The 25388-nt window shown below is 41.9% G+C and overlaps 1 protein-coding gene across 3 annotated transcripts in view; it reads left to right on the plus strand.

Annotated features, from left to right (window-relative positions):
* CPVL (carboxypeptidase vitellogenic like) overlaps nt 1-25388 on the plus strand; it is a 62053-nt gene that overhangs the window by 6259 nt on the left and 30406 nt on the right. For all 3 annotated transcript variants that reach the window (XM_033165501.1, XM_033165499.1, XM_033165500.1), the window contains exons 2-8: nt 8330-8538; nt 10132-10250; nt 14150-14264; nt 15823-15881; nt 17647-17726; nt 19184-19250; nt 25241-25363. In XM_033165501.1, coding sequence (XP_033021392.1) covers nt 8346-8538; nt 10132-10250; nt 14150-14264; nt 15823-15881; nt 17647-17726; nt 19184-19250; nt 25241-25363 — 756 coding nt within the window. In that variant the 5' untranslated portion in view covers nt 8330-8345. The remainder of the gene's footprint in view (nt 1-8329; nt 8539-10131; nt 10251-14149; nt 14265-15822; nt 15882-17646; nt 17727-19183; nt 19251-25240; nt 25364-25388) is intronic.

Consider the following 25388-nt stretch of genomic DNA (forward strand, 5'->3'; position numbering starts at 1 on the left):
CTCAGAAAGTGAATCATGAAGTTCAACAGAATGGGTGGGTGAGAATAAGGAAACAACAGATTTGCATGGGGAGGCAAAAAACAAAACAGGAAATGTTCTCTGTGATGCAGTGAAATAGTTCCCTTCTCATTAGCTAAGAGGAATCTGTGGTGCCATCTTTTACTGTCAAGTTTTCACTGGTGAGTTGTGAAGTTTGTTTGTTTGTTTGTTTAGCCCAAACTGTTCTCTTTGGGCAAAATGATATAGAAATTCCGGGTGAAAACGAGAAACAAACTCCTCTATTGAAACTGGGAAATGTTGTATCACACTAGCAGAATGGGTAAGTAAATTCAATATTTGAAGGAAGAAGAAGGCAAATGGAAGGAAACAATGGGAGTGGTTGTGAAGTTTCACGGCTGTGGTTTGATCTTATTATTTTTGCCATGGCTGTTTTGTAAGATCGGTTTAAGATGACAAGTGGTCGGCATTGCCTTTAGAGCAGCTAGGTAGCATTGTTGCAAAATGCACTAAATATTTGCTCTCATTTACACTTTTGACAATGGAAATAATAATCCAGTATTAGCTCCAGTAAGATCAGTATTAGCCACAAGGGGGCATGCCATTGACACAGAATCCGCATCGGCTGTTGTTTTACTGTTGCTGCTACCTTCTTATGGTACTTATAAAAGTAATTATTAGCCATTCTGTCCTTTGGGTAGCCCCACTGAAATCTGGCTTGATAGGACTGGCTAAGAAGAAAGTTAGCTTACTGTTCGTAACAGGTAAGAAAGTAGACCCTCAATGTCTGTGTTGTTCTTGTCGCTGAGCTTCTGATTAAGCCTATTAAATAACACTCAGGTAGTATTCATATAAAGTTCTTATAACTATGTAAATTTATCATTTCTGAAGCTGAGGAGTCACAAACCTTTATTATGAATGACATTTTTGGCTGTAGCAAGTGAGTAACATCTCTCTTGAATTTTCTCCGTTTTCATCTTTTCCCCCTGAACGTGAAATACTTCAGTGTTTTCTTGGAAAAGAGGAGCAAGATGTTACCAAGCAAAATGTAATCCTAAGAAGTAGTGAAATACCGTGAAGAAATCTTATTCCTTTCTTAATTTCATCATGATTAAAGTTACCCTCTTCCACTGTTTTGCTGAGATACACTTGACTGACTTGGAACCTATCATGGTAAAAGTATTTGGCAAGCTCTACTTGACTTTGTCCAACATATTCTGGAAAAGAAAAGATTTCTTTTGTTTTTTTTCTAGCCAAATTCATAACCAAATTCCAGATTTGTATGCCAGTCTTCCAAAACCAGCAACAAAGAATAGACAAAGATGTTTTGGGGCTTGAAAAAGAGCTGAGAGTATAGTGATTCTCAGCAATCCTGTCCCTGCTGGACTTGGGAATGAGAAGCACTTTAATTCAGTTGGACTTACTTTTGAGTTGGCATGTATAGGCTTGCAGTGCAGTAGTGTGAGCCAAGAAGACCCATTCAAACTTCACCTCAGAAGCAAACTCTGGCAAACCACTCTTCTTTCATTTTCCCTCCCTACTTAAGAATATTGGCCTAATAACAGCTGCCTTGAAATTGAGAATTTTTTTGTTTAGGGTGGGGAGATCTTCTGGCTAACCTGTTCTCTAAGGAGAAGCAGATCAAAGTACAGGTGAAACTCGAAAAATTAGAATATTGTGGAAAAGTCCATTAATGTAAGCAATTGTTTTCATTAGCTACTGGAGTTTAATATATGAGCTAGACTCATGACATGCAAAGCAAGATATGTCAAGCCTTTGCTTGTTATAATTGTGATGATTATGGTGTGCAGCTGATGAAAAGCCCAAAGTTGAAATTGTTAATTTGGTGTTCTCATCAGCTGTACGCCATAATCATCACAATCATAACAAATAAAGGCTTGACATATCTCGCTTTGCATGTCATGAGTCTATCTCATATATTAGTTTCACCTTTCAAGTTGAATTACTGAAAGAAATGAACCTTTCCACGATATTCTAATTTTTCGAGTTTCACCTGTACTAATTCACTTGCTGTGATCATGTTGATATTTAAGAGAATTCAAACAGTGGGAGTAAACTGACATGAATTTTGATACTATACTAATAGCAAACCCATCCTCCAAATGTGGATCCTTACGTTACCAAATCACTACCACCCAGAATTGATGGAGCCTCAAGAGTTTGTAGAAGTACAAAATAAAAACCCCAAACAGCTCAGTTAGGGACATCCTCAGTGGCTATGGAATGTTGATTGCCCCAGAATGGAAAAGAGTTGGGTAGCTTGTCATTCAAGTTGCACCTGTTAATATTTCCTTCTATGCAAAGGTGCAGGAGCCCTGTCATCTTTTGCCAGGCTACCCCTAAAATAGACTATCATTTAAGATGGCATGGTTGGCTGCCAGGAACACTTTACAACTGCAACATTTTGTTGCAGTTCTTACTTGCCCTACACTATTTGAACTCTCACTGAATACCAATATTTAAAGATTTGCCTTCCTGTAGGATAGTTTCCTTCCTCTCTTCTCTGGTCATAGATTTGCAATTGCCTAGACAGGAGGAGACAGGTGCTCAGCAGCTGCTTTAGAACACATCAAGCAGTTATTCTGTCAGCCTTTCCCATCTAGATGAAAAGGTCTGTGCCATAGTTATCCGTTTTGCATTGTTCTTAAACGGGTCAGTTTTTTTCTTTCTTTTTGTATTTTTTTGGCTCTTTTTCTTATATTTTATATATCACATTGGGACATATATGGGAGGTGATCAAGTGATAATAATATATTTGGAAACTGTATTGGCTTGTCGCGGACACTTTTGAGAGCCACGCTCCTAAGTATGTGAGAACAGCAAAAATGTTACTCCCCACCCCCCACCCGCCGGGTTTCACATTGCTAAATAATATTGTTTGCTGTGTTCCCGCAGGATTCAGGACCATAAAACTTTTTTTTTCCAGTTTAAATTTCCGTCGGCAATAAAGCAAAAACGAAAGAAACAGATTCCTTTGTGGTGGAGCCAGTGTGGTGTAGTGGTTAAGAGCAGTAGACTCGTAATCTGGGGAACCGGGTTCGTGTCTCCGCTCCTCCACACGCAGCTGCTGGGTGACCTTGGGCTAGTCACACTTCTCTGAAGTCTCTCAGCCCCACTCACCTCACAGAGTGTTTGTTGTGGGGGAGGAAGGGAAAGAAGAATGTTAGCCGCTTTGAGACTCCTTCGGGTAGTGAAAAGCGGGATATCAAATCCAAACACTTCTTCTTCTTCTTCCTTTGTACAAGCTGCACCACCTTCCATTCCTAGTGAAAGTGCTCCCCTGCTCTATTTGATACCAAAGGTGTCCAAAAAAAAATTGCTTACAGGCAGTCAGGTTGAAGGGATGATGCAAAGTTTACTATATCTGTGCAGTCCAATGGAGAGGGGACTTGGCATTTCAGGAAGAAAATGGCGTCTTGGATGCCCTTTCAGGCTGGCTGTTCACTAGTCCCCATTCAGCAAGGCTGTGGTAGCCTGATAACATTGTCTGTGTTTCCTCATCCATTGAGAAAATTCTGCCATTGTTTTATAAGTGTGCCTGAGTGGCTGACTGGTTTTTATAATGGGTGGAACTAATGCATCCTTCTGCTTTTGCTACAATAGAAATATTGCCATTTCTCCCCTCTTCACCAATCTATTTGTCTCTGAATTCTAAACCTTTGATTAGCTGTTCGACTTTGGACAACTGTCAATGGAGTATTCTAGTAGATTGCCAAGAAAAGACGATGTATTCGTTAGCCTTTTCAGTATAGAGGCACAGCTTGCATAGCACATGACTCTCCTTAGAGTTCATAAATGTAATTTCCACTGTGAGTTAACAATGCTTTCTCTTTCATACTTTTTCTAGTATTGAACCGTATCTAGAGATAATGCTAGCTAGCATCAACTGAGCACGAAGGGAAGGGGGACTGGATTTGCTTCCCAGTGCAGCATTGTCCTGTATCCAGCAGTCCATCACACATTGATTGATAAAGTGTCATTTCTGGGCATGGTGCTTTACAAAGTATAAAAGGAGAGGCCCCTGCCCGGAGGAGCTTACAATATGAAATTCAGTACTGAGGAAGGCGAAGGATATAAAGGCAGTGGCAGCTCAATACTTTTGCTTTACATGTATTTAGGCTTTGTAAATGTAGGATAGGAGAGCCTTTTTTAATGCTGAAGTGTGAAGTTAAATATGTGGGGGGGAGGGGGGAACGAAAGGGAAGGTGGCTACAGTGGGTGTCACCTGTGTCTGTTTCTTAGGGTTGGAACCCCAACGTCAGTCACAAATAAACTGCTGACCAGTCACCAGGCAGACTGACTCCAGCTACAAAAGCAGCTCCTAATGCTGAAGGAATTAGATACCATATTTGCTGTGAGCCCTGCAAAGACCTGCTTTGCTGGCTTTCAGATGCCCTGCTTGAAACCATGGAGTACAGCTGCCAGTCTGTGAAGACAATACTGAGCTAGAAAGTCTTAACTCGTTACAGTCGTGCCTTGGATCCTGAACGCCTTGCGAGTCGAATGCTTTGGCTCCCGAACGCCACAAACCCGGAAGTGAGTGTTCCGGTTTGCGAGCGTTCTTTGGAACCCGGACTTCCGACGCAGCTTCCGATTGGCTGCAGGACCTTCCTGCAGCCAATCAGAAGCTGCGCCTTGGTTTCCAAACGTTTTGGATGTCAAACAGACTTCCGGAACGGATTCCGTTCGACTTCCGAGGTGCGAACCTATATAAGGCAGGTTCTGGTGTGCTAGCAGCTAGAATGGCTCAGCTAGATTTCTATCTGGCTTTGCATCCTCCAATTCTGGTAGCTGGTCAAAAGGCTGAAATTCTAATTGGGCCAGTAGCATTATGGCTGGACAGTAACCCTAGAGATGTGGCTCCAGTGCTTTACTGTACTCATATTGCCTGTAATGTGAGAAACAGTCCTTGGGTAGTTCTTACCATTGCTACCTTCTGGTTACGCATTTCCCCCTTTGCATAAAAGCACCAACAAGCTCTGTCTTGTTATAGGGAAACAAAGCATGCCCGACTTCCTTCAGCGATTGTTCTCTCCAAGGCTGGTATTGGGACGTGGGAGAGAGTAGAGGCTTCAGAGGTCATCCTGCTCTGAGTTGAAATGTGTGACTAACATCCCGGCTGCATTGTATAGATCTGTAATGCTTGAAAATCAATTTAGAACTAGGTTAAAGAAAAGTTCAGCCTGCTTTTGCAGCAGAAAGCACTTTTTTGCTGCACGAACTCTGTGTACACTTGGAATTGCCATTGATTTAACTTTGGTCTCTCCAGCTGCAACTGGGCTTATGCAGGACGTCTCTGAAAAAGTAATTCGGCTTCTGCAGCTGCTGATTGAAAACCCTTTCCTTTCCGGTATGACTTGTATAGATTTCTCCTTTCGAAGTCCTGTTTGGAATTAACCAGGTACTCTCTGTAATTGTTGGGCTTGGTGAGAAGGAAATGAAAGACTGCCATTTCCCAACTCATCTGCTTGTGTACTTTCTTGTCTCAGTTATTGGTGACTGCCTGAGCCCTTGTCAGTCTTTCATCTCCCTCCTATGCACAGGGCCGTCTCGTCCATAGGGGCTGGTGGCGCAGTGCGCCAGGGCGCCGGGCCCCCCAGGGGCGCCCCCGCGAACCCGCCGGCATACCGGGCGCCCCCTCCCCAACCCGCCCTCGCGGGCGGGCAGGCAGGCGAGTGCTCGCTCGCGCGCCAGCTGGCGGGTTGCAAGCCGGCCGCCCTTGCCTGCCTATGCAATTAGAATTGTGTGATAGAGAGAGTGGGGATGAGTACCTGTATACCTGAAGGAGCATCTCCACCCCCATAGTTCAGCCCAGACACTGAGTTCCAGCTCTGACACTGAGGTCCAGCCCTGTGGGCCTTCTGGTGGTTCCCTCACTACGAGAAGTCAGGTTGCAAGGAACCAGGCAGAGGGCCTTCTCGGTGGTGGCACCCGCCCCTGTGGAATGCCCTCCCATCAGATGTCAAGGAAATAAACAACTATCTGACTTTTAGAAGACATCTGAAGGCAGCCCTGTTTAGGGATGTTTTTAATGTTTGAAGTTTTAATCTGTTTAATATTCTGTTGGGAGCTGCCCAGAGTGGCTGGGGAGGCCTAGCCAGATGGGCAGGGTATAAGTAATTATTATTATTATTATTATTATTATTATTATTATTACTATTATTACCTTGGCCTCACCTTCTCTACACCCCCATTGCTTGTTCCCCTCCATGCGTTGGCAGACAGGGCCAATCCAAAACCTGGAAACAAACACATCAATTGTCTAGTGAGAGGCTTTAAATTGCAGTCCTGGTTGATCACCACAGATTTTCCTCTTCCTTCTCTGTCTACTCTTAACAGGATGCACTGTCTTGCAATCCTAACCACGTCTGTGCGGAATTAAACCCTGCTGAATTCGATGGTGCTCGCTCCCAGAAAGGGGAGTTATAACTGCAGTCTTAGAATACAGGTGAAAATCAAAAAATTTGAATATCGTGGGAAAGTCCATTTATGTAAGCAATTGTTTTTATTAGCCACTGGAGTTTACTATATGAGATAGACTCATGACATCCAAAGTGAGATATGTCAAGCCTTTGTTTGTTATAATTGTGATGATTATGGTGTGCAGCTGATGAAAACCCCAAAGTTGAAATTGTTAATTTGGGGTTCTCATCAGCTGTATGCCATAATAATCACAATTATAACAAATAAAGGCTTGACCTATCTCGCTTTGCATGTCATGAGTCTATCTCATATATTAGTTTCACCTTTTAAGTTGAATTACTGAAAGAAATGAACTTTTCCACGATGTTCTAATTTTTCGAGTTTCACCTGTATGTTCACTTTACCGGTTACTCCACATCTTAGTGCTCTCCCACTTCTAGTTTTTGAAGCCGCATTCACATGACGTACGATCCATTATCAATCCCGTAGTTACCCGACAAATACCAGCTTCAGTCTGATTAGAAAACTTCAGCTGCATTTGCTATGTGCTTAAGAACGGTGCGCAAATTTGAGACAGCGGTTGCGCATGCGCAGAAAAGAGCTTCCTGAATGAGAGTTGTGGAGAGGCTGCAGGGGCGGGGAAACTCTCTGACTATTAGAAGATGCCTGAAGGGAAGTTTTTGATGTTTGATTGTGTTTTTAATATTCTGTTGCGAGCGGCCCAGAATGGCTGGGGCAACCCAGTCAGATGGGCGGCATATAAATAACAAAATTATTATTATTATGCATTATTATTATTATGCATATTGGGTATCCCTACCTGCTCTCTGATGCGAACAACACTCTGCAAATGCAGATTGACACACAGCAGGGGAAAATGACTCAGTTGCATTTCAAGCCACCCATGTGAACAAACCCTTAGTTGTGTTTGTTAAAATGCTGCGCTTGTAGCCACTTCTGCTTTCTCAGCCGTGAGAAGGAACAGAGGCGGGAAAGCACTTAACTTTGAGGTAGTTGTTTGAAATTTGAGAGTTTGAAATTTACTGCATGTGTAACCCTGAAAGAAAATGTATATAAGATGATGTACAGATGGTATTTGACTCCAGTTAAATTGTCAAAAATGTATAGAATGCATGATAAATTGTGCTGGAATTGTAGACAAGAGGAAGGTGACTTTTATCATATGTGGTGGACATGCGACAAGGTTAAGGTATTTTGGGATTCGATATACAACGAACTAAAGAAGATGTTTAAATATACCTTCCCCAAAAAGCCCGAGGCTTTTTTGCTGGGCTTGATGGGAGAAGAAATAGCTAAGAAGGACCAAAGATTGTTCATGTATGCGACAACTGCTGCAAGAATACTTCTTGCCCCAAAGTGGAAATTACATGAATTACCGACGATTGATGAGTGGCAGACGAAGATGGTGGAATATGCTGAACTTGCAAAACTGACCAGCAGGGTCAGAAACCAGGACGACTCAAGATTTCAAAGAGATTGGAGTAAATTTGTGGATTATTTAAGATCGAATCGAGGAAGTTTAAAAACACTAGTAGGATTGGAATAAACCTTTGACACAGCCCAATAGATCGAAGTGGTAAAAACTGCGCGATGAGAATGGACTAGAAAACCTGCTGACGAGAGGGAGGGGAGTTGTAGCTCGGCAGAGCATAGATTTATGTATGTATGTGTGTGTGTAGTTGTTTAATTGGATGTAATTTGATTTAATTGGAAAATAATAAACATTATTATAAAAAAAAAAAACTTTGAGGTAGTTGTTGCGTAACATCCCAGAGCTACTATTGAGGGGAGGGGAGGAACTAGACAGACTTTATGAAGCCGCAGCAGCGCATGTTTAAAATTGTGCTCTAATCTAATTTATTCTAAGGTAACTGGATGAAAAGATGGGCAAGATAACACGGGTCTTGCTGGCTTTGCTCAGTCTGAGCTTGAGTTTGGAGCTAATCCGCACCCAGGAGCGATGGAGTGTGTTCCGAAGGGCTTTCCGGGGAATAAAGTACGGAACGTCGTTGGGAGGAGACCCTGGAAAACCGCTGTTTCTAACACCTTACATTGAAAGTGGTAAAACTGAGGAAGGTAAAAGTATTAATCTTATTATTTTAAAATATATAAATATTTCCACCCTTTCTTCATTAGGTCCTGTGTAGAATTCTACACATAGCAGCAGAATGCCTTAGTTAAGAGTTGGGAAGCGGGTGGCGATGTGGTCTAAACCACTGAGCCTCTTGGGCTTGCCGATCAGAACATCGGCATTTCGAATCCCCCTTTGCTCTGTCCCAGCTTCTGCCAACCTAGTACAGTTGTACCTTGGTTGTTGAACTCATTGGTACTCAGATGTTTTGGCTCCCAAATGCCACAAACCCGGAAATGAGTGTTCCGGTTTGTGAACGTTTTTTTGGAAGCCGAACGTCTGATGTGGCTTCCACGGCTTCCGATTGAGTGCAGGAAGCTCCTGCAGCCAATCAGAAGCCACACCTTGGTTTTCAAACCATTCTGCGAGTCGAACGGACTCCGTTCAGCAACCATGTTACCACTGTAGTTCGAAAGCATACCAGTTCAAGTAGATAAATAGATAAATAGATAAATAGGTACCTCTGTCGCGGGACGGTAAACAATGTTTACGTGTGCTCTGGTTTCCGCCACGGTGTTCTGTTGTGTACATCTTCCATATGAACTTTTAGAAGACATCTGAAGGCAGCCCTGTATGGGAAGTTATTAATGTTTGATGTTTTATTATGTTTTTATATGTACTGGAAGCCGCCCAGAGTGGCTTGGGAAACCCAGCCAGATGAGCAGGGTATAAATATTAAAATAATAGTAGTAGTAACTATTATTATTATTATTATTATTATTATTATTATTATTATTATTATTATATTTACCCTTAATGATGTTCTACTGCTGCTCATATTTCAAATCCTGCTCGTGTTTTCATGGAACTGTAATAGTTCTTTAGATATTCTGCAATGAGATATTCATTGCAGAATGACTTTGATAGCCTTAACCTCTGTGAATTTGCCTACTCCAATTTTAAGATCACAGCTGACTTACTCTTAATCACAGACATGGGACCAGATAATCCTTACCGAGAAGGCAGCATGCAGGGAGGGGAGCCGTTGGAGAAAATACCCCATTGGTACAAATGATGATTTTTCTTTCGTTGGGCTTTCCACTCATTTTCTCTTTCCCTTACATATGACCAGAATGACGACCGATACAAGCACTTTGTAATTGTTCATGATGCTGGGAGAAGATGTTAAATATAGAGCAAATCCTCCATACGCTTCTTATACTTTGCAAAGCTGTTTATTATTTTCGCTTTCTGTGCATCTTGAAGAAACTGGAGTTAATTCCAATACAGGAGTTCTTTCTAAAAAAAAAACTACCGGTATTTTACTCAACGTCACAAATAAAAACCATGTATCTCCCATGCATCTGAACTTCCAGACACTTCTTAAAGCATGAAGTTCACTGGGTGACCTTGGGCCAGTCATCAGAATAACCTACCTCACAAGGTTGTTGTGAGGATGAAATGGGAGGGAGGAGAACCACGTACACCAACTTGAGATCCTTGAAAGATAAAGGTGATATATAAATGTAAGAAATAAGACAAATAATCAGCCCTTCAGTCTGATATTTTTAAAATATACTTATCATTCTTTACAACAGGAAGGCAATTAAGTCTGGTAGGCCATCTTCCAGGACCCAATGTGAAGAGCTATTCAGGTTATCTGACCGTCAACAAGACTCACAACAGTAATCTTTTCTTCTGGTTCTTCCCTGCTCAGGTGGGTCTGTTGTTTCGATATGCTGCCATATTAAAGCTTTCAAAGGAAACTTCCATTTCATCATCGTAGAGATTGGACAAGATCTGTGCTAGCTCTGCTGCTTCCCAAAATGAGTACAGTAGAGGTTAATGTTTGGCATGTAGTACCGGCCTACATAAACTGACCAGAAGGCAGAACTGTAACCATATAGCCAATTACAAATGTGAGTTATGTGCATCATCTTGTGATCAAACACGAGAGATTATTCGTTCCCTATGTGGTGTTTATAAGCAGCCGCCATAACAGCCCTCTGGGTGGGGATATTGGGAGATATAACTAGTCGTGTAACTGTATGTTGCATACGTGGGAGTAAAGTGTTCAGAGCACATTTTGGACCAATAGGCAAAACGTCTGCTGTGAAATGAAATTGAGATGGAGAGTACATTGCTCAGTGAGTCCATGCTAGGTTGTAACTGGAATCTACCAAATCCCGATCTAATATCCTGTTCACATTTGCTTTGAAAGGTTTCTGTAACTGACTGCCATTATCAGCAAACCTAGACTTTTCCCTTTTGAAACAAAATGTTTGCCGCTTTGACACAGTTTTTCTAGCAGTTTTCTGACTTTTTTTTTAAAGTCAGCTTTCAAATTCTGGACTCTCTCTTTGCTCCCAATACGAATGACCCAGCTTTTCATTAGAATATGTAGGAGAGTCGTTTAATCACCGTATTTTTCCGTGTATAAGACGCCCCCATGTATAAGACGACTCCTATTTTTTAAAACACAAAATTAAGAAACCCAAAATTAGCTTTTTTTGGGGGGTGGGGGAGGTCACTTCCGCCAATCGTTCACCCACCTGCCCACCACTGCCGATCTCTTGGCACAGCCACTGCCGATCGCACACCTCACTGCAGCCGCCAATTGTCCGCCTGCTCGCCGCCACCAACAGCCCGCCCACCCACTTGCCGCAGCTGCCAATCGCCCGCCAGCCTCACCACAGTCACCAATCACCTGCCCAATCGCCACTGCCAATCTCCTGCTTGCTGCTGCCATTAATCACACATCCCCCCTCTGCATTCACTATCTGTGTATAAGACAACACCCAATTTTTGCCTCATTTTTTTTAGCAGAAAGCATCATCTTATACACAGAAAAATACGGTATTTGTAAATGAACAAAAAGCAGTTAAGTGAAATAGATAATATGCAGACATACAGGATGATCCTTAAGAGCCCTTAGTTAGAATTGAGCGCTCTCTGAATAAAGTGAAGAGCTGAATTTAGAACCTGTTGCTCATGAAGATTTGCATTGTATGATTCCTTGTGCCATTAATCCGCACTGGCATAATGTGGTTCCCTACCTTCCAGAAAGGAATGAGTTGAATGAAACATATTTTTTTGCACAGGTGGTTGCCAGAGAAACAAGTGAGCCATAAGAAGAATTCCAAAATCTATATTAGGTCAATAACTTTTATGAGGACAACCAAAATACTGCAAGTGTGCAAAGTTTCAACTTCTTCTTAGTACTTTCGGTTTAGGAGATGGGGGAACTGACGTGTTTAAAGGAGCTGGCAATTTGGCCCAGATGTCTCTGAAATGAGTGGGATTTGAGACCACTTTAGAAAGAATAGCGGATGAGTTTTCAGAGTGTTTTACAGGAAAATACCTAAAACAACATCCTGGTGGCTTTTTCTGAAGAGATTTGAGCTTGCAGTATAAAACTGAAATCTCAAAACAACATGCTTAAGTTGACACAACGTTGAGAAGTTTATGCCAAGAGGTCCCATTAGTTTTATATTTTTAAAGTGTGAATCTAATTTATTTATGGTTCACTGACCACAAATTATTTTTAAAAAGTGTTTCTTAGCAGGATGCAAATTCTGAAGGCTCTTGGATGAAGAGGAAAAATGGGATTTTTATCAGTTTAAGGATGTACTGTTCTGTTAGAAATGCAATATTATTAATCCCAGATGCTACGAGCAACAGATTTGTTTCTGTGTTTAATACTTCTGTTGTACTCCTGGGCTCATTACATAAATAGCATAGTCCATCTTGTACAACTTATGCCAGAGAGGGAAAACAATTGGCAGCAGTAAATGTTTTATTTAGAAGAGACCCTGAATGGTTTTTCCACAACCGATTTTGCTGGCCAATCTCATTTGTCAGCTCTAATAAATAAATAATATTGCAAGAATAATTCAGTGATTGCTCTAGGTCTTTACCCTGTCATGGTGAATTTCTGTGAGTGGGGAGTTGTATCTCGCTCTTTCTCTTTTATGGTGGGTGGGCTATCCCATGTTGGGGTTTTCTCCATCTGCTGTTCAGTGCAGTCCAACCCCATTTAATTATATTGTGGCCTTGCTCACTATGACACAGTGGGAATTGGCAAGCTTTTGGGTACCCAGAAGGAAAATCATGGCCATTTTGCTCCTTCCCTGGCCCTGCTGCTGCCATGCTACCCAGATCCAAGCCATGGATTGGCTTCGTATTATCTCGGTCCCAACAAACCATAGCCAACCTTTCTTCTTGACTTACCATTCATGGTTTCCCTGGGGGAAACAGACCACGAGTGCAGATTCACAGATAACACTGAGCCAAACTATGGCTTAGCTCTGGGTAGCATGGCATTAGGAGGAGCGAGGAAGGACTGAAATGGTAGCATTTTTCCTTCTGGAGGCGCAGAAGCTTGCTCTTTCTTGCATCACCATGGTTTGGCTTAATGCTATGTGAAAACGAGGCCTGTGTGCATATGTTGATCCCATCTGCTTTCCTCTACTCCCACTGTTTAAAGTCTGAAAATTTCTTTTCACTGTGTATGCACGATACTAGGACTGTAGAGACATGGCTTACCAAGCACGTGGTCACTCAGAGCATGTGGAAAGGTCTTGTGTTAGTTATAAAATGAGCTGCCATATTTTTCTATGGATAAGACGATATTCCCCCCCCCCCAATTTTTTTAAGTTTAAAATTGGGGGTCGTCTTATACATGGAATGTTGCAATTAAATACATGTCACCATCCATATTCTTTCCCCCCAGCCTCCCCTCACTATTGGCCTCACGACAAACCCTGGTCTGGTACTCATCCCCCCAGCAACCCCCACTCCGGACATTGTCCCTTCCACCTGGTTCCCTCAGCCGCCCCCTAGCTACCCAGACCCCCCATTCCCAAGTGCACTCACTCAAGCAGCTCTGGCACTTGCAGCTCCTCGCAGTGGCACAGGAATCCGCTCCGGCGCCTGGGGCAGGGTGAGCCGCCCATAGGGGCGGGGCTTACTGCGTGGCCTCCGGAGTCTGCCTGCCTCCTCCCACTCAGCCACCCTACAGATGGGGGGGGGAGGCAGTGTTTGGGCCCAAGGGGCAGAGTGCAATTCGCTCCCCTGGATGTTTGAGAGTGGAGCAGAAAAAAGCAGTTTGACTTCTGCAGCATATGAATTCCCTCCCAAAGGGTTCTTTAGCTACCATCTTGCATTGCGGCACCGACCAGTTTCTGGCTGTCGGGCTCAGCTGCCCAGCTCCGTGCCAGCGCTGCCGCCACTCCAGTTCTTATACTGCACGTTATAATAATGCTAACTAGCCCCCCCCCCAATAAAAGAAAATTACCTACCGTAATTACAATACTAAATAGATCAGTAAAGTTGTTCTGTTTGATGTTTAAATATACGGTACTAAATATATCGGCGTTTTGAATATTTAATAAAATGTCAAAGTTGTTCTGTTTGGTGTTTAAAATATTTACTTCTTAATTTTGGGCTCAAAAAATAGGGGTCGTCTTATACATGGGGGAGTCTTATACACGGAAAAATACCGTACTTATAAAGAAAGTGTTGGCATTTATTTCTCACACTCTACCGAAGTAATTCATGCATTCTGTAAATTTATGTAGGAACAGCTCCAGTTTTTATTGTCCTTCTGGTCTGCAGGTACAACCAGAAAAAGCCCCTGTCCTACTTTGGCTCCAAGGTGGACCTGGAGGATCATCCATGTTTGGCATTTTTGTGGAACATGGACCATATGTTGTCAACAAGAATCTCACATGCAAGTGTTGTTTATTTCTATGTTGAAGGCTTCCAGCGAGATGTTAATATCATTATAGTTTTAACATAGAAAAGTAACCTATTCCCTTATGGGTTTGGAATTTGCATCTGTACTTTTTATGCTGCTGAGCAAATTAGTGTGTCTTGCTGTAGTAGTTTGGGAAAGAATGATATTTGATCATTAATGGCATGAAATAGAAGTACCTTTTTTAAAGAAATAAATATTTCCCCCCCCCCAAACTAAAACTGCTTTTGAAATATATTTCCTATATTATCAGTGGCAGGTTACGGGTTGTTATAATATTAGTTCACAGACTTAAAATAATATAGAAATATGTTTTAATAAATAAATTTTGCTCCTAAGGCGACGTCCATGTCAAAGGAGAATGTGCACTTTCCCCAAAAAGTGCTGGGAGGAAAATGGATAAATAAACTGATAGAGATTCCCAGTCTTACCATTCACAGAATCATAGAGTTGGAAGGGGCCAATGCAGAAATCTTTTGCCCAGCATGGGGCTCGAACCCACAACCCTAAAATTCTCATGCTGTGCTGACTGAGCTATCCAGTTAACAGTACAATCCTAAGTTTGTGGAGTGTGAAGCTACATTTGGCTGCATAATACCATAATTTTATTTATAGTATTTTTACATCAATTTAGGACTAAGGCATTCTCAAGGATAGCCTGCAATATAAAATCTGATACAGAAAAATAATTCAAATAATCCACCAATAAACTATAAAGCAGCCTAAGCATGTTTTAATCCATCAAAAATAAATGGCCTTTTGGTGTTGCAAATGTTTTCATCACACCATTCTCCAACCTGGTATGTGACTGATCATACTCGGTTAAAAAAAAAACCTTTAAAATTCTCACCGCAAGTAAAATGCGATGGTTTTTACAATTACGCTAGATGCTAACATCTATCTGAAGTACTTGGGTTTAGTTTTTTTGTTTTTCTGTCTTGGCAGAAAATGCAGAACCATGTGAAAATATTGTAAAATAGCCTAAAAACAAACAATAGCATTACTGTATACACTGAAATATTGAATCCATCCAGCACGTTAACAATGCAACCTTCTCATGTTGTTCAACATTGCTGTGTCATGTGATATAAAATGAGCAAAAGATGAATTCACTACAGTAATGTGCACCGAGATAATATCAGTGACGAAGTCTGGCCCGATAAATCCATTTTTAATATGTACCTTAATCACAGGAGCCATATATACCTTAATGGGATGAAAAACATATAATGATACAACAGTTGGCAACTTAATGCTGTATAAGCTCGTGAAAGGCTGCATAGTTTACTTCTGTGGTCTCACAATGCTGAATAGTGGATCCTACAGTTCAATCACACCTTGATTATTGACTTACCAGGTGACTTTGGCATGTTAGCTTACAATCTACCTGGGAGCAAGGCCTACTAAGTTCAGTAGGACTTGACTGCTGAGTAGATCCAATTAGGCTTTCGCTCTTCGTCCTGCTTCCTTTTTGGACTGATGCTAATGATTCAAGCTGTAGACACTCAACTCTCATTTTCTTCTGTGTTGATAGTGTCTGAACGAAAATTTCCTTGGACCTCCAGGTTTTCCATGCTCTACATTGACAATCCGGTAAGTGAACAACGGATAAGCTTCATGTTGCGTGTGTAAATGTGTCTGTTGAAAGAAACGTTTGCTTGACAGCAACAATTCCTTTAAAACACCGTAATTTTATCTGTTACGTGTAAGGATAGTCACTTTATCAATAGCCCTTTTTTCCTTGACGTAGTATGGCATTTAAGAAGGATCTCGGTCAGGGCTGGATTTAGGTTTGATGAGGCCCTAAGCTACTGAAGGTAATGGGGCCCTTTATATCTCCAGCTGTCCTTTGTCAACAACAAATTGTCACTGTTTTTTGTGTTGAATATATGCTATATGGTAATTTATGGACCTAATAGGTATCTAAAGCCATTTGCACATGTTTGCCATGCAACCAGTCCATGCAGAATGTAAAGGTAAAGGGACCCCGACTGTTAGGTCCAGTCGCGGACAACTTGGGTTGCAGTGCTCATCTCACTTTACTGGCCGAGGGACCCAACGTACAGCTTCTGGGTCATGTGGCCAGCATGACTAAGCCGCTTTTGGCGAACCAGAGCAGCGCACGGAAACGCTGTTTACCTTCCCACTGGAGCGGTACCTATTTATCTACTTGCACCTTGACGTGCTTTCGAACTGCTAGGTGGGCAGAAGCTGGGACCGAGCAACGGGAGCTCACCCCGATGCAGGGATTCGAACCGCCGACATTCTGATCGGCCAGCCCTAGGCTCTGTGGTTTAACCCACAGCACCAACCGCATCCCTATACAGTATATAGAAATAGGCACCCTATATATAGAAATGAGCAAACCAGTGATGTTTTAGGGAACAGGCTGGCAGGCGGGACCCATTACTTACATCATAGGAGCCTACACAACACAAAATTGTTGCTGTATGTAGGTTTTATTTTATTTGTTTTTTATCTTATATTTTGGAAATGTACATCCAGGTTTTTTCCCTTTAAATTTTTTGGGGGCCCCCAAGAGACTGGGGCCCTAAGCTATAGCTTGTTTAGCTTATACATAAATCCAGCACTGGCTCAGGTCCAAACTAGTCATGACCCACAATATACTTCCTCTGGCTCTTTAGGTTTTAATCAAGCTGAAGCTGAATTTGGGCAGACAGAAGGGATGAGACTGGCTAACCCTTTCCCGCACTCACAGTTTCCCTGTTCAAAATCCCTCCCAATTAAGGGGGAAATTTATAGGAGTGAAGGTTTTAGTAGAAAACACTGATGATTGGGATGTATAGTTCCACCCTTTTATTTTTTGTGTGTGATCCTGATCCAATTTTAATTCGGCGGCAGCACTCTGAATTCTCTCTTCGCCTCCTTCTTGTGATTCTGGAATATATTTACTTACAATTGAAGGTTGTTGCCTGAGAACTTGGTAGATAAATTCCTAACAGTCACCAGAAAGCTTATTTTAAACGAAGGTTGAAATAGATGTCCCCCTTTCCTTATTGACAGGAAAATTTTGGAACTCTTTCTGTGTGCCTTGATTTGAAGAATGGCATTGTTGCTGAATTTTCTCATGTCTTGAACACTGTGCTAGAATAATCCTAACTATGCTAGAATAACGAAAATGAGTCTTATTAAAGAAAGGTTCACAAGCTGCATGTCTGGAGGAATCCAGATCTTCTAATGGACTAATTGCAGAAACAGGTTTTTTTAAAACTCCATTTGCAACTGTAGGAAAAACCTTATACCTAACAGAATATCATTTTGCTTGATGTCAAAAACAGCAGCGAAGAACTGGAAGATAATTGTTCCACATATATTTTATATTCTCTTTTGCTATCAGGTTGGAACTGGCTTCAGTTTCACAGATGATGAAGCTGGTTATGCAGTGAATGAAGATGATGTAGGAAGAGATTTGTATAGGTAAATCAGTCAACACAAGTTGCATTTTCTTCTGCTAAGCTTTTGAAATACACCAGAAAAGTCAGTGCTTGCTGACACCTTCTGGAGAGCTTTTGAAATATTTATATAGTAAAAATATTCTTTATCCCCTTCTCATTTTAAGGAAATGTTTATGTAAGCATTGGGTGAGATCATAGACTCGTAGAATTGTAGAGTTGGAAGGGACCACATGAGTAATTAATCTAGGAATCTTTTGTCCAACATGGGGCTGACCCAATGTTACTCATACTCAGAGTAGGCCTTGGAAATTGATGGACTTAATCAACACCAGTCCATTGATTTCAGTGGGTCTTCTCTGAGTATGATTTAGTTCAGGAGTCAGCAAACTTTTTCAGCAGGGGGCCGGTCCACTGTCCCTCAGACCTTGTGGGGGGCTGGACTATATTTTTTTTGGGGGGGGGGGAATGAACGAATTCCTATGCCCCACAAATAACCCAAAGATGCATTTTAAATAAAAGCACACATTCTCCTCATGTAAAAACACCAGTCAGGCCCCACAAATAACCCAGAGATGCATTTTAAATAAAAGGACACATTCTACTTATGTAAAAACATGCTGATTCCCGGATTTAGAAGGCGATTGGGCCGGATCCAGCCCCCAGGCCTTAGTTTGCCTACCCATGATTTAGTTGGATATTGCCCTTGGCATCTGGACTTAACAGAATGTTGTGTGCATGTTTTCAGAGGCAGAGAGTAGCCCAGTAGATAGCTTTTAAACATCCTTTTCCAGACAGTGGTTTTGTTAAGTAATATAAGTGCAGTTTTCCCTCATTCTTGAGAGACATCAATCAATACATTTGTCTGATTTCATCTGCCTCTTTATAGATTCCCAGGTTTTTTTTAATGCCTCCCTCTCCTCTCCTTACAGTCTAGATGGTTGTGTGGGAAAGGTGAGTTCACTGAACAGGAATGATGCTTGGTAACAGAGATGGCAGAAATGCAGACTGTGGCTTCCTTCAAGGTGGAAAATTGGAGTTTCGTGGCCCAAGCAGAAATGATGCCACATGTCTTGCTGCTTGCCCCCCCCCCAAAAAAAACTTTTACATATTGCAGCAGAAAATGTCTCTGTTTAAGCACTGTATCTGCCAGGAGCATTTTACAAAGTATGCTGCAGCTGCAGAGACCTCTTCATAATTGTGAATTAATATTACTGTGAAATGGATTGTGTATGTTGGGATGAGATTAATGCTGTGACACTTCGCTGTGGTTTAATTTTTGAGACAAAATATATTTTGTGGCTGAAGGATAATGTCACACTTGCCTGTGACCATATTTTCACGAGTGAATGTCAGCCTGCTTCTGTTGAGGTGCGGCTGCTGAATAAGTTAGCAAGCTTTCGTTTTCATCACTACTATGACATTTGACTACAACCTTTCTTAGTGCAGATATTTTTACCTGTACTTCGTCTTTTATTTCAGTGCCCTCATCCAGTTTTTCCAGCTCTTTCCTGATTATCAGAAAAATGACTTCTACGCAACAGGAGAAGTAAGTTCAGATAACTTTTAATTCTTGAACTGTGTAACTTGTGAACATGAAGAACGTCTAAGAGAAATTAAGGAACTTTCTGTGAATTATCCTAAAGCAGAGGTGGACCTGCCCCCCCCCCCTCCGCCCAGTTGGATCTAATTTTAAATTACATTTCCTAGATACAGATACATGAAAAATAATGTTGTTGTTGTTGTTCAGTCGTTCAGTCGTGTCCGACTCTTCGTGACCCCATGGACCAGAGCACGCCAGGCACGCCTATCCTTCACTGCCTCTCGCAGTTTGGCCAAACTCATGTTAGTAGCTTCGAGAACACTGTCCAACCATCTCATCCTCTGTCGTCCCCTTCTCCTTGTGCCCTCCATCTTTCCCAACATCAGGGTCTTTTCTAGGGAGTCTTCTCTTCTCATGAGGTGGCCAAAGTACTGGAGCCTCAACTTCAGGATCTGTCCTTCTAGTGAGCACTCAGGGCTGATTTCTTTGAGAATGGATAGGTTTGATCTTCTTGCAGTCCATGGGACTCTCAAGAGTCTCCTCCAGCACCATAATTCAAAAGCATCAATTCTTCGGCGATCAGCCTTCTTTATGGTCCAGCTCTCACTTCCGTACATTACTACTGGGAAAACCATAGCTTTAACTATACGGACCTTTGTCGGCAAGGTGATGTCTTTGCTTTTTAAGATGCTGTCTAGGTTTGTCATTGCTTTTCTCCCAAGAAGCAGACGTCTTCTAATTTCGTGACTGCTGTCACCATCTGCAGTGATCGTGGAACCCAAAAAAGTGAAATCTCTCACTGCCTCCATTTCTTCCCCTTCTATTTGCCAGGAGGTGATGGGACCAGTGGCCATGATCTTAGTTTTTTTGATGTTGAGCTTCAGACCGTATTTTGCGCTCTCCTCTTTCACCCTCATTAAAAGGTTCTTTAATTCCTCCTCACTTTCTGCCATCAAGGTAGTGTCATCAGCATATCTGAGGTTGTTGATATTTTTTCCGGCAATCTTAATTCCGGTTTGGGATTCATCCAGTCCAGCCTTTCGCATGATGAATTCTGCATATAAGTTAAATAAGCAGGGAGACAATATACAGCCTTGTCGTACTCCTTTCCCAATTTTGAACCAATCAGTTGTTCCATATCCAGTTCTAACTGTAGCTTCTTGTCCCACATAGAGATTTCTCAGGAGACAAATGAGGTGATCCGGCACTCCCATTTCTTTAAGAACTTGCCATAGTTTGTTGTGGTCGACACAGTCAAATGCTTTTGTGTAGTCAATGAAGCAGAAGTAGATGTTTTTCTGGAACTCTCTAGCTTTCTCCATAATCCAGCGCATGTTTGCAATTTGGTCTCTGGTTCCTCTGCCCCTTCGAAATCCAGCTTGCACTTCTGGGAGTTCTCGGTCCACATACTGCTTAAGCCTGCCTTGTAGAATTTTAAGCATAACCTTGCTAGCGTGTGAAATGAGTGCAATTGTGCGGTAGTTGGAGCATTCTTTGGCACTGCCCTTCTTTGGGATTGGGATGTAGACTGATCTTCTCCAATCCTCTGGCCACTGCTGAGTTTTCCAAACTTGCTGGCATATTGAGTGTAGCACCTTAACAGCATCATCTTTTAAAATTTTAAATAGTTCAGCTGGAATATCATCACTTCCACTGGCCTTGTTGTTAGCCAGGCTTTCTAAGGCCCATTTGACTTCACTCTCCAGGATGTCTGGCTCAAGGTCAGCAACCACATTACCTGGGGTGTATGAGACCTCCATATCTTTCTGGTATAATTCCTCTGTGTATTCTTGCCACCTCTTCTTGATGTCTTCTGCTTCTGTTAGGTCCTTTCCACTTTTGTCCTTAATTGTTGTAATCTTTGTACGAAATGTTCCTTTCATATCTCCAATTTTCTTGAACAAATCTCTGGTTTTCCCCATTCTGTTATTTTCCTCTATTTCTTTGCATTGCTCGTTTAGAAAGGCCCTCTTGTCTCTCCTTGCTATTCTTTGGAAATCTGCATTCAATTTCCTGTATCTTTCACAATCTCCCTCGCGTTTTGCTTGCCTTCTCTCCCCCGCTATTTGTAAGGCCTCATTGGACAGCCACTTTGCTTTCTTGCATTTCTTTTTCATTGGGATGGTTTTCGTTGCTGTCTCCTGTATAATGTTACGAGCCTCCATCCACAGTTCTTCAGGCACTCTATCCACCAAATCTAAATCCTTAAACCTGTTCTTCACTTCAACTGTGTATTCATAAGGGATTTGATTTAGATTGAATCTTACTGGCCCAGTGGTTTTTCCTACTTTCTTCAGTTTAAGCTGGAATTTTGCTATAAGAAGCTGGTGATCTGAGCCACAGTCAGCTCCAGGTCTTGTTTTTGCTGAGTGTATAGAGCTTCTCCATCTTTGGCTGCAGAGAATATAATCAATCTGATTTCGATGTTGCCCATCTGGTGATGTCCATGTGTAGAGTCGTCTCTTGTGTTGTTGGAAAAGAGTGTTTGTGATGACCAGCTTGTACTCTTGACAGAACTCTATTAGCCTTTGCCCTGCTTCATTTTGAACTCCAAGGCCAAACTTGCCAGTTGTTCCTTTTATCTCTTGACTCCCTACTTTAGCATTCCAATCCCCTATAATGAGAAGAACATCCTTCTTTGGTGTCATTTCTATAAGGTGTTGTAAGTCTTCATAGAACTGATCAATTTCAGTTTCTTCAGCACTGGTAGTTGGTGCATAAACTTGGATTACTGTGATGTTAAAAGGTCTGCCTTGGATTCGTATCGAGATCATTCTATCATTTTTGAAATTGCATCCCAGTACAGCTTTCGCCACTCTTTTGTTGACTATGAGGGCCACTCCATTTCTTTTATGGGATTCCTGCCCACAGTAGTAGATATGATAGTCATCCGAACTGAATTCGCCCATTCCTGTCCATTTTAGTTCACTGATGCCTAGGATGTCAATGTTTATTCTTGCCATCTCATTTTTTACCACATCCAGCTTACCAAGGTTCATGGTTCTTACATTCCAGGTTCCTATGCAATACTTTTCTTTACAGCATTGGACTTTCCTTTCGCTTCCAGGCATATCCACAACCGAGCGTCCTTTCGGGTTTGGCCCAGCCGCTTCATCAGCTCTGGATCTACTTGTACTTGTCCTCCGCTCTTCCCCAGTAGCATGTTGGACGCCTTCCGACCTGAGGGGCTCATCTTCCAGCGTCATATCTTTTATATGCCTGTTGTCTTTGTCCATGGAGTTTTCTTGGCAGGGATACTGGAGTGGCTTGCCAGTTCCTTCTCCAGGTGGATCACGTTTGGTCCAAACTCTCCACTATGACCTGTCCTTCTTGACCTGTCCATAGCTTCCCTGAGTAATTCAAGCCCCTTCGCCACGACAAGGCAGTGATCCATGAAGGGGTGAAAAATAATATCTATCTATAAAACAGCCAGCAGGGGGAGCAGAAATGACCAGAACAGTCCCTTGAAAAATGTGTTGTTACCTAGGAATTCCTTTTCTTCTGGGCATTTACCAGCCCAAAAGTACATTTTCTGGTAGAAAGCTTTGGCCTCAGCATTTAGTCTGGCAGCATTGCTTTTAAAAATAAGGGCTTAGAGGTATTTCTATAGGAGCTTTTCCCATTGATCCTTGCTTTGGTACTGAAATTGATTTCAAAACCTATCCTCCCCCCAAGAGAGAGAAGGGAACCTCTTTGGTATTGCAACTAAAAGCTATCTGTTGCTCCCTGCCTCTAACAACTTAAGCAGAGCCGCTCCTTCTTTGATACTAACTGCTAACACGTGTGACATTCTAGTCAAGAGATACTGCTTTCATTACAGCTTTGTTCTACGATTCTCCTTTGTCTCCGAAGATGTAGATCCCATCTTGATTTTTCTGGCAAAGAAAGCTTCTTTAATTTTTTTGCTAACAGAGATCCTTGTCTAGGGAAGAAATCTGCAGTGTGGGGTTGGGAGCAAGAGAGTCAGATTTCATTGTGCCTTTTGCCTGTGGAGACCACGGATCACCTTCTTGGTTTCACATCATAAAAAGCCGCCTAAGAAAGGAAAGACGGGAGAGGGTTGAAACAAACAGTTGCCGTGTAGCCTTGTGAAGGGTAAAAGGGTCAGCTCTTCATTGGCAGAAATGAAGACGAAAAGCCTTTATGCCTAAAGATGCCTAAAGATGCTGAGAGTATTAGTATATGCTCCTTTGTATATGCTTATCTTGCATTAAGTTATATGTTACCATATCTTCTGCAGTGGACCCGATATCTGCAGTTTGGACTGGGTTACCAATATGTGGAAGCGCTAATAGATCCATGGATGAAGCCTTTTTCTGTTACCTTCCCCATCTGTTGGCCCTCGTTCCCCATGTCTTCATTTTCACTGAGTTGGTTGAAGGTTTCTGTTCTTATCCCTTTCCCCTCATTGATCAAGAACTTTGGCTGCGCCTCTCTCCCAACACCTTCCTCGATTATTCTTCAGATGGCTTGTAATAACTTCTGGTTACCTGCTAAATCTTTCCATTCCAAGCACTAGCCACATGTTATCTCCAAAGTATGATTGGAAGTCATGGTTCAGAAGCAACCCAAGAAAGCTGGCTGCATGGCAGCTTGGGGCATGTTCTTGATCCTCCATAGACAGCCTGGAAGAGTGCTCTATCCTGCCTAATGGCACATCCATACTTAGGATTGGCCAGCACAATAATGCAACTCATTGGTTCATTGGTGTTATAAGTTCATGGGTTATTCCAGCATTGCAAGCTTTATTGAGCTGGTTACATACATGTACAGTCGTACCTTGGAAGTCGAATGGATTCCGGTCCGGAAGTCCGTTTGACTTCCAAAGCGTTCAGAAACCAAAGCCCGGCTTCTGATTGGCTGCAGGACGCTCCTGCAGCCAATTGGAAGCCCTGTAGGACGTTTGGCTTCCAAAAATAGTTCGCAAACTGGAGCAGTCACTTCCGGGTTTGCAGCGTTCAGGAGCCAAAATGTTTGAGAACTAAGCTGTTCGAAAACCAAGGCATGACTGTACTAGAAACTAAAAGACTTTGATTACAAATTAAATTAGTGCTCTCAATTAAAAAGTTGAAGGATTTTTAAAAAAATCATTCAGGCAGTAATCCAGTTGGTACACACAGAATGTCTTTTGATCCTCTGCTAACAGGAGAGGGGAGGTAAATTTTGCCCATTTGCTGTCTCTTTTGCACCATCCAGAATCCAAAAATCAACTCGGGAGATTCTCCATAACATGTAGAAAGGGGTCGGCAGGGGAGAAGATGAATCAGAATAAATATCCCGTCCTCTATGAGCTCCTTTAATGAGCTTAAGAGCATGGATTTTATTGATTACTTACAGCCTTAATAATACTTACTAGCTTAATAAGGAAAGCTAGCAGGTGCAAATCAAATATTTTAGATGCAGTCTTACTGCATAAAAGCATTTATCCTTGGAGCACAGTGCCAACTCGCCTATCATGCACAAACCTCTTGTGTTTATGCTTTTTGCTGCAGCCAGATTGTTCATGGCCTCTCATTGGAAGTCCCAATCAGCTCCTTCCCGAGAAGAGTGGCTAGCAAAAGTATGGGACATTGCACTGTCAGAACATCTGACACATGTATGGAGAGTCCTTAACAATCCACTAAAAATAGATCTTTTTATTTGACATGGTATAAGATCTTATCCTAACATAAACTCAGTTGAACAGCCCACTAAACCCCAGATAAAAGTGTGGAAACGCTTTATGGAGAACTGAATTGACTCACACACACACACCCTTTAAAAATATATATATATGATAGTTGAATGCATTATTGTATTCTCAGCTTTCAGGTTTTCTTCCCCATTGTATTTTCATCTTATTTTTTTCCATTTCTGCATGCAATTTGTATTGACTACACCTATCACTTTTGATATAATTTGTATGTGTTTTTATCAATAAATATAATTTTTTTTTAAAATGCCTAAAAGCTATTCACACTACCTTTTTGTTTGACTGTCTTCTGCATTATCACTAGTCCTATGCAGGGAAGTATGTGCCTGCCATCGGCTATTATATCCACACACGTAATCCTACGGCAAAGATAAAGATCAACTTTAAGGGTGTTGCCATTGGAGATGGTCTCTGTGACCCTGAATTGGTAAGGTTTCTCCATATTGTGTTTA

This window comes from Lacerta agilis, chromosome 12, assembly GCF_009819535.1.
Source record: "Lacerta agilis isolate rLacAgi1 chromosome 12, rLacAgi1.pri, whole genome shotgun sequence".
Lineage (NCBI taxonomy): Eukaryota > Metazoa > Chordata > Lepidosauria > Squamata > Lacertidae > Lacerta > Lacerta agilis.